We start from the raw sequence: 15,823 nt of genomic DNA on the forward strand, positions 1-15,823 counted from the left end.
CAACAGGAGAGGAACAAAGCTGGGAAAACTGTGTGGCAAGTGCTGTGATCCAGGTGGACGGGAGCACCCTGAGGAGCAGTCCCTGCCAGAGCCTGCTGCAGGTCCCTGGGCTGGGATCCACAGCTGGAGAGTAGAGAACTTCCTTGAGAGGAACCAGAGCATCCTTAGGGAATGCTACCAGAGGGCTGGCCATCTCTCACTGTCTGGTTCAATTTATAAACCACGTGGAGACAAACTGAGAACGTTGGGAAAAAATAAAAAACAAACAAACAGCAAAACCAACCAAAGTCAAACCAAAATGACCACCACCCTCCTGGTTCCCGCAGCAAGAGAATAAGCAGGTCCATGAGGTCTCAAACACTGCAGAGCACCTGGGATATTCCAGTGTTTTTAGTACCTGTGATGGCTTTCAGGAATAAATGGAGTAAGACTGGCAGAGCCATGGTTGAGGTCATTCTGGAAAGCCCAGCTGGGGCCACTGCTCCAAGTGTAATGACAGAATTCTGAAATCCCAAACTCCAAAACCCTGAACACCAGTTCTGGGAGGAGGGGAAAACCAGTGCTGGAGCAGGGAGTGTGTGATTTCCTTGTCACAGATCCTGGTTTGTATGCCAATGATGTCAAAAGGGCAGTGCCACCTCAGGTGTGCCTGGCACCCCTCCCGTCACTGAGGGCACGAGGGACCCAGTTCAAGAACAAACTGTTTTTTTCTGTGGGAGAATCCTGTGCCCATCACCCAGGTGCCTCCACACACTGACACTGGGGCTGCTGCTTTTCCTGACACATAAAAGGACCCATTAATTACTTTCAGTGTTTATTGTAGTTACAAGCACGATGTGTGCTACTGAAACACTTTGTTTAGAGACATATGCTGAAAAATGTAGGTGTCCTGTGGGTCAGAATTATGGCTGACATTGCAAAATATAACCTGACTTTTTACACACAATTTATTAACAAAATATCCATTTTTCTACATATGTGTATATATACACTTTCCCTTTTACACACAGTATTTTGTTATGTAGAACTAAAAGAAGTCTTGGCCATCCCTTGGTCAAGGTTAATTAGCCCTGCAGTTTTTCAGCAGTTGGATCTTGGTTCAGATCTGCATTCTTGGAAGTATTTTCCAAACTTATTTACTCTGTGATTCTGCATGTCAGGGCATTTCCACAGTCATTCACTGCACAAACTTCATATCAGTTCACAACATCATTCCAAGCACTATTTATTGACTGGATTTGATGTCAGCACAGGGATAATATGCAAATGTCTCCTTGCTCAGATCATGGACTAAAAATTATACAAAATACTGGACATGGTAGAGCAGCTGTGTAGGCAGAATTTCTTTGGGATAAAACCCTCCCAGGCCAGTATGCTTTGCCCTGTTTTCCAGGTCCTGCCAGCAGGTATTACTGTCTCAAACAACCTTTGCCAGTACAGTTCAAATCCAACTCATCACCTGTGCCTGTTACTGGTGAGAGTCAGTCCTATGAAGCAGCTGAGGGAGCTGGGGGGGCTCAGCCTGGAGAAAAGGAGGCTCAGGGGGGACCTTCTGGCTCTACAATCCCTGACAGGAGGGGGGAGCCAGTGGGGGTCAGGCTCTGCTCCCAAGGAACAGGGACAGGAGGAGAGGACATGGACTTAAGATGCACCAGGGGATGTTCAGGTTGGACATCAGGATGAATTTCTTGCTGGAAAGGGTGGTCAGGCCTTGGCAGGGGCTGCCCAGGGAGTGGGCAGAGTGGAGTCCCCACCCCTGGAGGTGTCCAGGGAAGGTCTGGTACTCAGTGCTCTGGGCTGGGGGACAAGGTGGGGATGGGGCACAGGGGGAATCCATGGGCAGGGAGGGCTTTTCCAACCTCAGAGATTGTGGGATTCTGAACCTTGCTGACAGACTGCCCCCCGTGGTGGTGTTACCTGGAAGGTGAGCTGGGCAGTGTAGGTCAGCCTGTCAGCCTGGAAGAGCCCCCGGGCCGTGTACTGGCACACGCAGAGGGTGATGCTGTCGCTGAGGCTCCTCACACGCTCCGCCAGCCCCTCGGCCGGAGCCGCCCTCTCCATGGCCTTCTGGAACACCTTCTGGAACGCCTTGGGGGGGACACACAGTGGGACAGGTAACTCTGAGATCCCCTTTGCATCCCCCTGAACTAGAGATGCCAATCTCTAGGGCCACCTGGAACATCTAGAGACCAACCCCTGCATCTGCCCGTAGCTGCTCTCCAGGAACACAGGGCCTGGCAATGGTGACATCCCCTGTGACACCGAGCTCTCCAGAGCCCAGGGAAGCAGCACAGAGACAGGCAGAGGGAACTCAGGCACTGGGGATACAGGAAATGCTTCTCTGACCAATGTGCTCCCACAGGGAGGACACGGGACACTTGCCCCGCAAATGTTGGGGGAGCAAGAGAGTGGGGATCCCAGAGGACACATGGAATCACAGACTGCTTTGGGTTGAAAGCAACCTAAAAGCTCATCCAGTGCCACCCCCTGCCATGGGCAGGGACACCTTCCACCAGCCCAGGTTGCTCCAAGTCCCGTCCAACCTGGCCTTGGACACTGCCAGGGATGGGGCAGCCACAGCTTCTCTGGGCAACCTGTGCCAGGGCCTGCCCACACCCAGAGGGAAGGACTTCTTCCCAATATCCCACCTGAACTTGCCCTCTGGCATTGGAAAGCCATTCTCCCTGGTCCTGTCACTCCATTTGTTGCCCAGAATGCCTCTCCAGCTCTCCTGGAGCCCCTTCAGGCCCTGCAAGGGGCTCTCAGGTCTCCCTGGAGCCTTCTCCTCTCCAGCTGAACCCCCCCAGCTCTCCCAGCCTGGCTCCAGAGCAGAGGGGCTCCAGCCCTGGGATCATCTCTGTGTTCTCCTCTGGACCTGCTCTATCAGATTCACATCTTTGCAGTGCTGGAGACCCCAGAGTTGGACACAAAATTCCAGGCAGGGTGTCACAACAGTGGAGCAGAGGAGGAAAACACAACTCACATTGTGCCCATGTTTCAACTCAGAGAAAAGCAATTGCTCTAAATAATAACAATTTCAAGAAGTCCCATGAGCATTTTACTGTCTGGGTGCAGCCAAGGAGTGGCTGAGAAGAGCAGGGAGCAGCATCAGTGGGATGGGGCAGCCAGTGAAGTTCACTGGGGATGGGGACCTGCATCGAGAACAACTCTCTTATGTAAGAGAATAAGGGTTCTTGCATCAACATTTCTGATCTGAATGTGAAAAGACATAAAACTTTCAGAGCCATCCAAGAAAAAACATTTGCAAATTATCAAAGGCAACTGGAAAAAGGAAGTGGAAAAGAAAATAAAGCCCAAGTCCTGCTTAGCAATGCAAAGGCTCTGTAAGCTGGGCCCAGCTGAAGGAAATAACCATGGATGGCACAGATTGGCCAAGGCCTGATTGTGTTGGCAGCGTTATTTTTGGGGTTCTACAAAGGAAAAATGATGCTTCGACAAATTAAAGTAACACTGATACCTAATGCATTATTAATAATTGCAGAATGCATTTTCCTGCTTAACATTTCTTTAAATTCTGTTCAAACATGCTGCAGAGCAGCGTATAAATCCTTGTGTTCTAATTTATAATGGGTTCCCAGCTGTGTGGCAAGTATTCTAAAATCATTTCTGCGCATCTTTACACAATGTTTTATGATCTGTCATCAAAATTTATTAGATAAAACCATTTCACCCAATAACTTTTCATGTATTTATACACACTGCTAATATTAACTGGAAAACATAAAACAAACTAACTCTGGAAGACGCAGATTAAAGGTGAAGCCTCAGGAACCCCTGAATCTGTTATGTATGTGGAGGGAATGAATCTTTCAAAAGGCACAAAATATATTCTGTACATTTTTCTGATAAAATTACTCCAACAAACGAGTTGTGGATACAAAAAAGAGAAAAGCTTCTTTGTGGATCAGGCTCAACATTTGTAGTCTCTCCACAATTCCTTTTTCCAGGTCACTTGTCAAGGTAAGAAATCGTTTGGAAGAAGTCCTAGGCCAGGACTCCAACCCATTTAACCCTCCAGCTCCCAAAGTACCTTTCTTGGGATATAACAAGGTCTTCCATTTATTGAAGCATTAAACTGGAACTCTTTCTAGACGGGGCTTGGAGCAACCTGGGCCAGTGGGAGGGGTCCCTGCCCACGGCAGGGGTGGAACTGGATGAGCTTTAAGGTCCCTTCCAACCCAAACCACTGTGTGATTCTGTGACCCTCCGTGAGAGAGAGCAGCTCAGAGGGCACAGCACCTTCAGGGAGAACTGGTACATGGGGTGGATGTTGTGGAGCTGGTCCATGGTGAAGTAGAGCAGGGAGGTCCTTGTGGCCGTGGGCCTGTAGTGCTCCCTGGCCTCGTTAATCTTGGCTTCTGTCACCTTGAACTCCTGCACCTGGAGGGAAACACAGAGCAGGATTTGTGTGAGAACACCCCTGTGCAGCCCAGGGAAGGTGGACATGGGCCACAAAGTCCTCAGGGCAGCAGTGGGCAACCCACACATGAGCAGGAGCAGCCCTTGCCCCCTGGGACATGGTGCAGCCAGGCTTGAGCTGCCCCCTCCAGCATCCCCCCTTCTGGAACCTTCCCATTTAACTGCATTTTCCAGGCAGTTGCCCAATTCTCCATTTTCCTGAGTCCCCTCCAGACCACTCCCTGGATTCCCTGCTCTTCACTGACTGGAACTGTTTTTCTCAGCAATGAGTTTCTCCTGCAGGTCATTACCAGCACAGGGCCCAACAGCCCCAGTTCTCCTCTTAGGCAGCTTGCCCAGGGCTGGGAGATGCTCCTTTATCCCAGCTCTTTGCTGCCTTTCCTCAGCAGCACTGAGCACATCCCACCTTGCTGGTCAGGGCTGCAGCTGCTGTGATGGACATGTGGAAATCTTTTTTGGCAGAAACACCAGCCTGTCATTGTCTCAGGTTGTTCTTTCATTCCACTTCAGCAGCACAAAGTGATGTTCTCGAGCCCCTCAGGGGTTATTTCAGGGTCTGTTTGTGCACAGACATGTCTTGTACATGGCCAGGAACTGCTGAGCCAGAGCTGATCCAGCCAGCTCAGCAAACCATGCTGTGGGATCACAGAACCATGGAATGGTTTGGCTTGGAAGAGACCTTAAAGCCCATCCCCCATGGGCAGGGACACCTTCCACCAGCCCAGGCTGATCCTAGCCCCGTCCAACCTGGCCTTGGACACTTCCAGGGATGGGGCAGCCACAGCTTCTCTGGGCAGCCTGGGCCAGGGCCTCCCCACCCTCACAGGGAAGAGTTTCTTCCTAATTTCCAACCTAAGCCCCCTCATTTTCAGCTTAAAGCCATTCCCCCTTCTCCTGTCACTGCAGAAAGTTCCTCTGTGTCTCTCTTGTTGGTTTTCTGTGGCAGAGAAGGGCTCAGCACACACTGTACTGACAAGGAGGGCATCACACAGCCCCTAAAACACATCCCATGGGGTCCCCTGGGCTGTCCCTGAGCTGGTGTGAGCACATCTGGCTGGGGCACCAACCCTTCCCAAGGAAGCCCAGATGGAGCCTCAATCTGCTGTGTGCAAACATCAGCACCCCACAGCACCCCATAGCACCCCACAGCATCCCACAGCATCTGTGCCCATGAGCAGAGCTGGACTGATTCATAATTCCAGTCAAATAAAAGCCAGGGGTGGGGCAGGCAATTGCTTTCCATAAACAGATAAAAACAGAGCAGCAAAACCTCTGACAGGGCTCTGCAAGCTCCAAAACTCACCCCTGCTGGCACAGAGCTGGCACTGACCATCTGTACAACCACAGCTGGTTTAGAAGCTGGACCACTTCAAGAACACCCACTTCAAGTGGATGATGCCAAGCTTGGCAGGTCAAAACATCCCTTCAACACCTCCTTTGGGGGTTCAAGCAAACCCTCCTCAGACAGCAAAATGCATCTGATGCACCACAAACGGCTCCCAGAAATAACTCTTGGTCACTGAGGCTCCAACACAGGCAAGTGAAAGGCAGTTCCAGCCCAACCCCATCACGTGGGTGACTTACCCCCAGCCAGCAGGCAGGGAGGGGGCAAGTGTGGGCTGTGAAGATGGGAGGTGGTGGAGTGTCCACTTCTGGAGGTGTCTATGGAACAACTGATGTGGCACTCAGTGCTCTGGGCTGGGTAGCAAGGTGGGCATCGGGCACAGGGTGGACTCCATGGTCTTGGAGGTCTTTTCCAGCCTAAATGATTCTGTGACTCTGTGGCTACAGAGTGAAGCAGCTGAACAGCCATACCAGAGTCCTGGCACAATCCTGGCATGAGGACCACAATTCCCAAGTTCCCTCAGTGGCAGGAAAAACCACAGTGCATTTAGCTGAGCCCAGCCAGCCAGGGGAACTGGGCAGTGCTGACTGTCACAGCTCATACCAACACTGATTTATACCCTAAGGAAAGGAAATGCCCAAGTTCCTGCAGATTTACTCAAGATCACAAACTCACCAGACACCAGTCCCTGGTCAGCACTAAAATCCAGCTTAACTGAGGCAGTGTGATGCACTCAGGATTAGGCTGGCACCGTTTAAAGCTGCCTTGATACACTGTGTAAATTTTATTGTCTTTACATCAGGCACTGATGTTTTCACTTGGTCTTAAATAGGTCATTTAACACACAAAGGCTGCAAAGCACCAAATGGCCTGAAGCTCTCCAGAGTGGTGAGCAGGTCAGTTTATACCCATTTCTGTTCTCTGCTGAGCAGAAGGAGCAGAGATGGGCAGAGCAGGGGTGACATTCCACCCAGGAATCCTCAAAGATAACAACACACACACACTTTTCTCCAGGCTATCACCATCTTTGTACCTTCTCCTCAATTTCTGCAGCTGTCTGTTTGGTGATCTCCAAGTTCTCCACCAAGGCTGTGTCTCCCAGGAAATTCCCAGATGCTGATGACAGCCGAGAGAGCAAGTTGTCCTCTAATGTTTTCAAGGTGATCTTGAATCCATTCTGCTGCTTTGTGAGATCTGACTGCAAATGAGAAATTCAGAAAGGTTTAGCCACCAAACACGTGGTAAAGGAAGAATTAACCAACTTCCCATGGGAATGGGCTTCTCACTGACAACTGACACAGTCCAGTAGTGCTTATTCCTGCTCTCTGCAACTCCTGGGAATGGGTGGAGCTCTGGGATTACTCCATATCCAACAATCCATCAACTCAGAGAAACCTTGAACAGCACAGAAAGCACCAGGAAACCTGAGTCCTTTTCACTAGGAATGCATGAAAATGCAGGGAATGAACCAGGAAGAAAAGACCTTTATCCCCACCTCAAACATATCCCCTGTATCTTTGTCCCTGATCCAAGTCAGACTGGGCAGTCCCTCTGCTCCTCCCCTCTCCTGATGAACTTGCTCCTCCACACCCCACCAGTCACACCAGCAACGGGGCCACAGGGATCAAATCTGGTGGCAAAACCAGCAGCAAAGTCCCTGAGGCCCCGAGGAGAGCACGAGATGCAGCTCAGGCTCAGGACTGAGGGCACAGCCATGGCCTCCCCTGCTGCTGCTCCTGCAAACTCAGCCCAGGAAGGCCAAGCAGATACAACCCAGTACAACCATCCTGCCTCAGAAGCACATTGTGAATCATAGAGAAATTCTTCCCATTTCTCTGGTCCCATCTCCCTCTCCCCTGCACAAGCACCATCATTAATGCTGTTCATGGTGGAAATAAAGACTCTCATCCATCTCCTTTCTCAGCTGCTCCTCCAGAACAGGCTTGATCCCATGAAATGTGATTGCCCTATTCTGTGTTTGCTCAGAGAAATGGCATCTCTCCTGGATTTCAGGTATATTATGTTATTCCATGATATGGCTCTATTGTGCATACGTATTTTTAGACTTACCACAGAAAACATCCTGTGGGAAGGCTGTGCCTCTGATTGGGATGCTGCTGAAGATCTAAGCCTGGTGACTATTCTCTGCATCAGTGAAGTCAGTCACTAACACCCTGCTACATAAAGCACTACAGTTTAAATCCTCAGACCGTGGTTAAGTGGCACAACCAGGAAATTCAAGTAACTTTAAGAGTGTTTTATAGCCCTGCAACCCATCCAGCTCTGTAGAACAGCAGATGTGGGACATGTGGAATTGAAACAAGTTCTGGGCAACTGGCTTGTGACAGATTCAGTCTCATAAACCAAGTGATCCAAGGCTCCAAAGACAGTTCTGGGAAAACATGTCCCCCTGTAGGGTCTGGAATGAGAAATGTGACCCTTTGCCTCTCCCAGCCCCACCATGCAAGAGGGAGCCCATAGGATTTGCTCTGCTGGCAGAGGTTTCCCAGCAGGTGAACTGACTCTGTCATTAATAACTCATCTCTCAACATTTGGGCTGAAGTTTCCTGTACTTGCTGTGCACACACTCATTCCACGTTCACGGCAATCCAGGTGCTCAGCAGGGTGGGCACTGAAGTGTGCCTGCTGTTGGTGTTTCAGCTGGAAAAGGCTGTTTTGAAGACTTGTTCCATAGGCTTTCCACCCAGGAATTGGTCTGTGGTGATAAATATTTTACAAGTCTTCAATCAGAAAACAAACAGGGCTAATTCAGTGTGTTCCTGCCATTAGAGCATAGCAAGCCTTGAAAAATGACATTTGCAAGCTATTATTCAACCCCTTGGATTGTGAGCCTGGAGTTATTAATGAGGAGGGGGGTGGATTTTTGCTCCCATAGCTTGTAATCCCCACTCAGTTCTGGGAGCACCCTCAGAAGTGCAGGCAGTTCTGGGTCCCCCCAGCACCTGCAGCTTCATCCTGCCATGGTTTGAGGCAGCAGCAAGGTCATGGTTCCTCATTTCTGCAGTGGAGCTCATTATTTCACAGCTGATACATGAGTGCTACTTCTGGGAAACAGGTTACTCCCAGAGCCTCCCAAATTTCGTTCCATGAAACAAAAAAAAAAATCCACTGGAGTTCGAGGCCAGCTCTGCAGGATTTCCTGCCAACCCCTTCCAAGCTCAGCCACAGCAGCCACCTTTCCTTTTCCTTTCTGTTGTTTTTATTGTTTTATTTTACCATCACAAACCAGATGGGAAAAATTTCCCTGTGTTTTCATGGAATCACAGAATGGTTTGAGTGGGAAGGGAGCTTAAAGACCATCCAGTCCCAACCCCTGCCATGGGCAGGGACACCTTCCACTAGCCCAGGTTGCTCCAAGCCCCGTCCAACCTGGCCTTGGACACTTCCAGGGATGGGGCACTCACAGCTTCTCTGGGCAACCTGTGCCAGGGCCTGCCCACCCTCACAGGGAAGGATTCCTTCCCAATATCTAAGGCTGCAGAGCCCTGAGGAAGAATCCCAACACTGTCCATCACAGCCTGGCTGTGCAGGGATTTCACATACACTTTAACCAAACAGTGAAGTCTGGAGTTGATGGGAGAGACCTGAAACCAGCCCTGGTGACACAGCTGGAGCAGGCAGTGCCACCAGCACACGGAGCAAGTCATCCCCACCAAAGGGAATTGCAGATATGACCAGATAAAGGCCAGACCTGAGGGGGAAGGTCTCAGGGTTTGGCTTTGCTTGCCTTGGCCCAAACTGGTTTGAGCTTCTCTGAGCTGTGACTGTCTCACTGCCAGGTCCTGCTGCCTCACTCTGGGCCAGCCTGGTTTGAATGTCCAGTGAGAGGAAGGAGTTGTCCTGGACAGACTGATCTGTCCCCAGAACCACCACAGGGCAGAGTCTCAGGCTCTGCCACAGGAGTGTCACCCTGGGAAGACGGCAGAGCTTCAAAGTAAGGGGGGACAGAAAGATGGATAACTGGGAATCAATGAAGACAGAGATCATTGCAAACAGGCTGTGTTGAGAAACCCTTTTAAAAAGGTTGGTGTTGTTGGAATTGGATCAGTAATAGCTGTTTGATGGATTTGGATCAGGTTGTTAACAATAAATCCTGGGCTCCACATAGAAGGTGTGCTCTGAGCTCAGTAACTTTTGTGCAGTGCTGTAGGAACCACCTCCATCTGCCCTTGAGCCAGAGCCCCAAACCTTCCCAGCCGCTGTCCCTTTAGTCCCAGGGCGGAGAGGATGGACTAATACACACCTAGAGAGGTGACCTCTCCTTTAGGGAACCCAAACATCCAAATCTGGGCCTCCAAGGAGCTCCCCAGTGATCAGACCCAGCCCTGGGGCAGAAGGTGCTGAGCCCCTGCCCAGCCCCCCCAAGCCCAGGAGTCACAGCTCTGCCTTTAGCCCAGCAGGGGAGAGATTTGTCTGACTGACTGTTGGCCACGCAGCAGAACATCTGGAACATCTGGAACACCAGGCTGCCTTCCTCCTCTCTGATCCTGACCTCCCTGGGGCAGCAGGGCTGGAGCAGAATGGGAGCAGATGAGGGAGAGGAGAGATGATGAGCTCTGGTGTTATCTTGTTGTGGGGGTAGAGAGAAATAGAACTTAAACATTCTTAAAGATAAGGAAAATGCCATCCCACACCGTGTCAGCCCAGCACAGAGCCCTCAGACCAAGGGCTTTGTGTCCTTCGTGTCCCCAGAGAGACAGTCATGGCTCACACATTAAATCACTTTATTATGTATTTTTGAGGCCATCTTTTGGCTCATTAGCACATGAGCCTGGTTCAAACTCAATGCATCATTAAGGCTGCCCAGCTAAAGCACTTCAGAACCTCATTAAAGGGAAAGATTATTACAAAACCAGCCTGGCCTGACTGAACCTGTGCAGTAAATTTATTCCCACTCTCAGAAAATATTTAGTATCATACATGTTTGTTAGATTGTTAAAAGTGTCATTAGAATAGAGGATTTTCCTTATAGAATTATCTTGAAATTGAAGCCATACTTATTAAAAGAGAGAGAGAGAATATTCTGGCCTGTTACAAAGAAGTGGGAGGAAGAACCAGGACAGGAAAATGTCATTACCAACCTCACAATATTTACACAGAGAATCCTATGCCATAAATGCTGAAAACTGAGATTAATCCTGCCTCCAAAATTAAAACTGTGAAGTCCAGAAAAACCTGATATAATGGGAATCTCAGTTTCCAGTCACAGAAGGAAAATAAAGTGACTCGTACCCAAATTTTGGGAGAAAAAAACTTGAAATTGCAATACAGCTGTTGCCAAAATACATAGAAATACCTAGAAAACAAAGGAGTGAAGGAAAAAAATTGAGGGAAATTCGAGGGAAATCTCCTGATTTTATGGTGAGTAATCTTGGTAACCTTCCAGGTGAAATGCTGTTTTCCTTACATTACAATAACAATAACAGTGATGATGAAGATAATAATAACAAGAAGAAGGAGAAGGAGTAGCAGAAGCAGCAGAACAATTAAAAGCAGAAGCAGCAGAAGAAGAAGAAAAAGAAGGAGAAGGAGGAGATAATAATAATAATAATAATAATGTATTCTTGCTCCAGTGTAAACTGCAGCTCCTGACCTTGAGCTCCTCCAGGTCAGGCCTCTCCATGCTGACCACGGCCGCGAGCAGCTGCTCCTCCAGCCCGTCCCTGGTGACGGTGAAGTTGATGAGAGTGCACTGGGCCTGCAGCTCGGGTGGGAAGTGGGGGTTTGCCAGCTTTGTGTGCAGGATGAGGCGGAAGGCAGGGCTCAGCTCACACTCTTTGTCCCCAAGCTTGATGTACCTGCAACGAGAAGATGAGGCAGGAGGGGGTTCACCCCAGGGTGGTTCACCCCAGGACAGATGGAGGTCTCGGGCAGTGTCACCTACCAGGACTGGGCACTCCACACACAAATCACTGTTAGAGCAGAAAGCATTAAAAATTGGCAGTGACACCTGAGTCACTTCTGATTTAGGAGAACAGTCCCAGAAAGCTGCCCGTGCATTCTGGATCCCGTTTGAGAAGGCTCCCATTTTCCAGCAGCAGGGACACTCCAACCATGAACCCTCCTGGCTATTGAGGGGGTCTGAATTCTACCTTAAGGTTGGAGTTACAGGGAGGAAAAGCCTCTCTGCAATGAGGGCATGGGTTTGATACTCATATGGGCCATTCACTGAAGAGTTGGACTTGATGATCTTTGTGGGTCCCTCCCAATCCAGAATATCCTGTGATAAACCTGTGGTAACTTTTCATTGGTCCCATCTAGAATTGCCCAGTCTGTTGGCTCTGATCAGGCCAACTCTGCAGTTGCACTGAGCTTGAGCAATGAAGCCACATTTGGAGAGCAACTGGTGGCCATTCAAAGGAGGCAACATCTCCCAGGAAAACCCAACCTCCTCCTGTTCTGCACTTCTGACACAAAGACTAAAGCTCACAGCAACATGCTCTGAACCCAAGTTTAACCCTGCCCTGAAAACCAAACAAATCCTGGGCTGCACCAAAAGCAGTGTGGACAGCAGGTCAAGGGAGGTGATTGTCCCCTCTACTCTGCCCTGGTGAGACCCCACCTGAAGCACTGGGTACAGAGCTCCCCAACATGAAAACCACATGGAACTGTTGGAGTCCAGGGGAAACCATGAAGCTGATAAGAGGACTGGACACCTCCCCTGTGGAGACAGGCTGAGAGAGCTGGGGTTGTTCAGCCTGGAAGAGAGAAGGTTTTGTGAAGACCTAATTGTGTCCTTCCATGGGCTACAGGGAAGGTGAGGACTGTTCATCAGGAGCTGGAGTGACAGGATAAGGGGAATGGATTCAAACTAAAAGAGGGCAGGGTTAGATGGGATAATAGGAGGAAATTCTTCCCTGTGAGGGTGGGCAGGCCCTGGCACAGGTTGCCCAGAGAAGCTGTGGCTGCCCCATCCCTGGAAGTGTCCAAGGCCAGGTTGGACGGGGTTTGGAGCAACCTGGGACAGTGGAAGGTGTCCCTGCCTGTGTCAGGGGGTGGAACTGGAGGGTCTTTAAGGTCCCTTCCCACCCCAACCATTCTATGATTCTATATTAACAAAGCCCATGGGAACCAGAGACCAAGAGAAACTAGAAATGCTTTCAGGGCTGCACTGGGACTGCTGCAGGAATGGTGATGTTCTCAGGGGAGTTTGAACACACTTCTTAGCCAGACATCACTCACTTGGTGTCCTTTTAGCCTCTCAATTACTTTTACAGATGTAAAACAGAGACAGGGAGAAACCACCCAGTACAGGAACCAAAGGGACTCTGGGACTGACAGTGTCTGTCCATGGGGTCTGAGCTTGTGGCCTGGAAACACGAATCCCATGGACTTTCTGTGGGCTTTATAATTTATTTCCCCTTTCTTAGGAAGCACATGATTCCACAGGGGGTTCTGAGAGCAGAGACATACAGCCCCAAAAGGGGATGACTGGGTGTTTCACTGGAGGGAGGAGGAGGATTGGCACCCTCACTGCTGTACCCCCAGCTCAACATTCTTCAGCACTTCAATCCCTTCCCTGGGACTGATTCTCCCCCTCCATCCTGCAGCCAAACCCATGCTCAGCCACTCTTCTCATGGTGTTTTCCCCTGCACACTTGGCAGATAGTTTGCCTTGCCCAGCAATTTACAACACCCTGGGGTATTTTAGGCAAGTAAGGAAATAATTCTTAAGAACTTAAGGACAAAGTGAGCTCCCTTGCTGCCCCTCTGTCTCACCTCCTCTGGGCTGAGGGGCCCAGAGCTGCCATGGAGAACTTGACCTCATTAAAAAACACTTTATATTCCTAATGCTCAAACCTGGAGCTGTGTTCCTGAACTCTGTGCAGTGTTTGGTAAAATTCAAGGCTACTTTTACTCCACAACAGCAAGAACTATTTTGGTAATAATTCAGTGTCAGGACAGTGGTCACTGCACAGTGGGACAATTACAGGTCTCTCTATTCACGTGAGGTTTGAATGACACTGTGCAAGGACACGAGAAATCCAGGTTGATTTCCAAGCCATCCTGTGTCTGAATTACCTGTGATTGCCTGACTTAAACAGCTTTCACCCCTGAAGGCAGGATGTCACTGCTGCTGGATCTGAGGTGAGGAACAGAGAGCATAACACCCCCAGCCCCCACCCACACGTGCCACCAAACCCCCCTCCCCAGCTCACCTGCCTTTCTTGATTGTTTCTCGCCCCAGTAATGGTCCCAACACTGGATCCACAGATTCCTCCAGGTTTTCAATCAAAACCAGTTCTCCTGCAGCCAGAGCTCGTTCCAGCACGTCCAGGTACCTGTGGGGAGCAGCACTGGTAGGTACCTCCTGCAGCACAGCAGGGTGTGATGCTGGTATTGAGGAGGATGTGGGGACAGAGAGGGGTCCACACAGCTACAGGCACGTGGCAACATTTGGGGAGAGGAGAGGGGTAAGAGGGGGCCAAGGTCTGATGCAGAAAGTGGCACTTACAGACTCTCAGCTGCCCAAAAAAGAGAATGAGGTCTCAGAGCTCCAAGGGCAAGCAGTGGTCACTATGACTTTCCCAAGAAGAGTCTGGGCATCAGCGAGCAAAGCTGGAGTTGTTTTAGCAAATACCTTGTTTTCCCCAGAACCCACTGGTGCAGTTCACCTTATTTTAATCCCAGATCAGATCCAGTAACTCATTATTTTCTAGGAGGAAAGCTGAGGAGGCACCAGCAAAACAACCTGGGCAACCACAGAGGAGGCACTGGTGAAACGTGGGCAACCCCAAGGCATCTCCAAATCTACATGAATTTTCAAGCACCAGGTTTGGGCCACTCTTGGCTCTTGCCAGTGCTTTGCTCTGTATTCAAAACCAACCTCAGTGCTCGGACATCTCAGCAAGGTTTTGGCTCTGGGGCTTCTCACTACTGGGCAGAGATGAGTGCAAGCTGATACAGCAGGAGAGCAGTCTGAGGGCTGATTGGAAATAGGAGCCAGGAGTGGAAAAACCTTCCCATGAAAGATTTATCTGGATCAATGCAGAGGTGCTGCAAGGAGACAGGTCAGCTGGTGTCAAGTGGGAGCAGCATCAGCCCAGTTGGTCTGCAGGGCATGGTGACCCTCCTGGCACCTTGGTTGTCCATGCCCAAGCCCTCTCCCTCTTTTCAGTAGGTAGGAAGCCACGCTCACCCTCCTGGATGAGACTAAACCAGGATATGACACCTACAAGGAGCCCGAGGGAGGACACCACAGGCCTGTTGCCCAGAGGAGCTGTGGCTGCCCCATCCCTGGAATTATTCAACATCAGGTTAGACTGGGCTTGGAGCAACCTGGTCTAGTGGAAGATGTTCCCTGACCATGGCAGGGATTCTGTGACAATCAGAGCTCTCCTCAGCACACAGCTCATTCCATCCTCACCCTCAGATGAGTTTCTATGGTAACTGAGCCAAGCACTAAACAGACCCCTTGTTTAATGAGAAATCTCCATCATTTTAGTAATGAACAGCAGATAGTTCTTGAGTGATGTGTCCAGTTCTGGGCCCCTCAGCTCAGGAAGGACATGGAGGGGCTGGAGCAGGTCCAGAGAAGGGTAACGAGGCTGGGGAAGGGTCTGGAGCACAAGTGCTGTGAGGAGAGGCTGAGGGAGCTGGGGGGGCTCAGCCTGGACAGGAGGAGGCTCAGGGGGGACCTTCTCACTCTCTGCAACTCCCTGACAGGAGGGGGAGCCGGGGGGGGTCGGGCTCTGCTCCCAGGAACCAGCAGGAGGACAAGAGGGCCCAGCCTTGAGCTGCCCCAGGGCAGGTTTAGGTTGGACATTGGGAAGTTCTTCCCAGAGAGAAGGATCAGACACTGGAAGGGGATGCCCAGGGAGGGGGTGGAGTCCCTGTCCCTGGAGGTGTTTAAGGACAGACTGGATGTGGCATCAGTGCCATGGGCTGGGTGACCAGGTGGGGTTGGGTCACAGGTTGGACTGGATCATCTCAGAGGTCTTTTCCAACCCAGTTGATTCTGTGATTCTGTGATAATAGGAGCAAATCCAGGGGAGGGTTTACCTCGGTGTCACTGGC

General features: G+C 50.4%; 1 protein-coding gene across 1 annotated transcript in view; it reads right to left on the reverse strand.

Moving 5' to 3' along the window:
- Positions 1–15,823, reverse strand: part of DNAH9 (dynein axonemal heavy chain 9) — a 142,090-nt gene that overhangs the window by 67,760 nt on the left and 58,507 nt on the right. The window contains exons 27-31 of the mRNA XM_050319515.1: positions 13,966–14,088; positions 11,400–11,604; positions 6,819–6,983; positions 4,261–4,401; positions 1,918–2,088 (exon numbers count right to left, since the gene is read on the reverse strand). Of these exons, the coding sequence (XP_050175472.1) occupies positions 1,918–2,088; positions 4,261–4,401; positions 6,819–6,983; positions 11,400–11,604; positions 13,966–14,088 (805 nt within the window). The remainder of the gene's footprint in view (positions 1–1,917; positions 2,089–4,260; positions 4,402–6,818; positions 6,984–11,399; positions 11,605–13,965; positions 14,089–15,823) is intronic.

Source organism: Myiozetetes cayanensis, unplaced genomic scaffold (assembly GCF_022539395.1).
Source record: "Myiozetetes cayanensis isolate MyiCay16 unplaced genomic scaffold, myiCay2020 scf22, whole genome shotgun sequence".
In the NCBI taxonomy this organism is placed as follows: domain Eukaryota; kingdom Metazoa; phylum Chordata; class Aves; order Passeriformes; family Tyrannidae; genus Myiozetetes; species Myiozetetes cayanensis.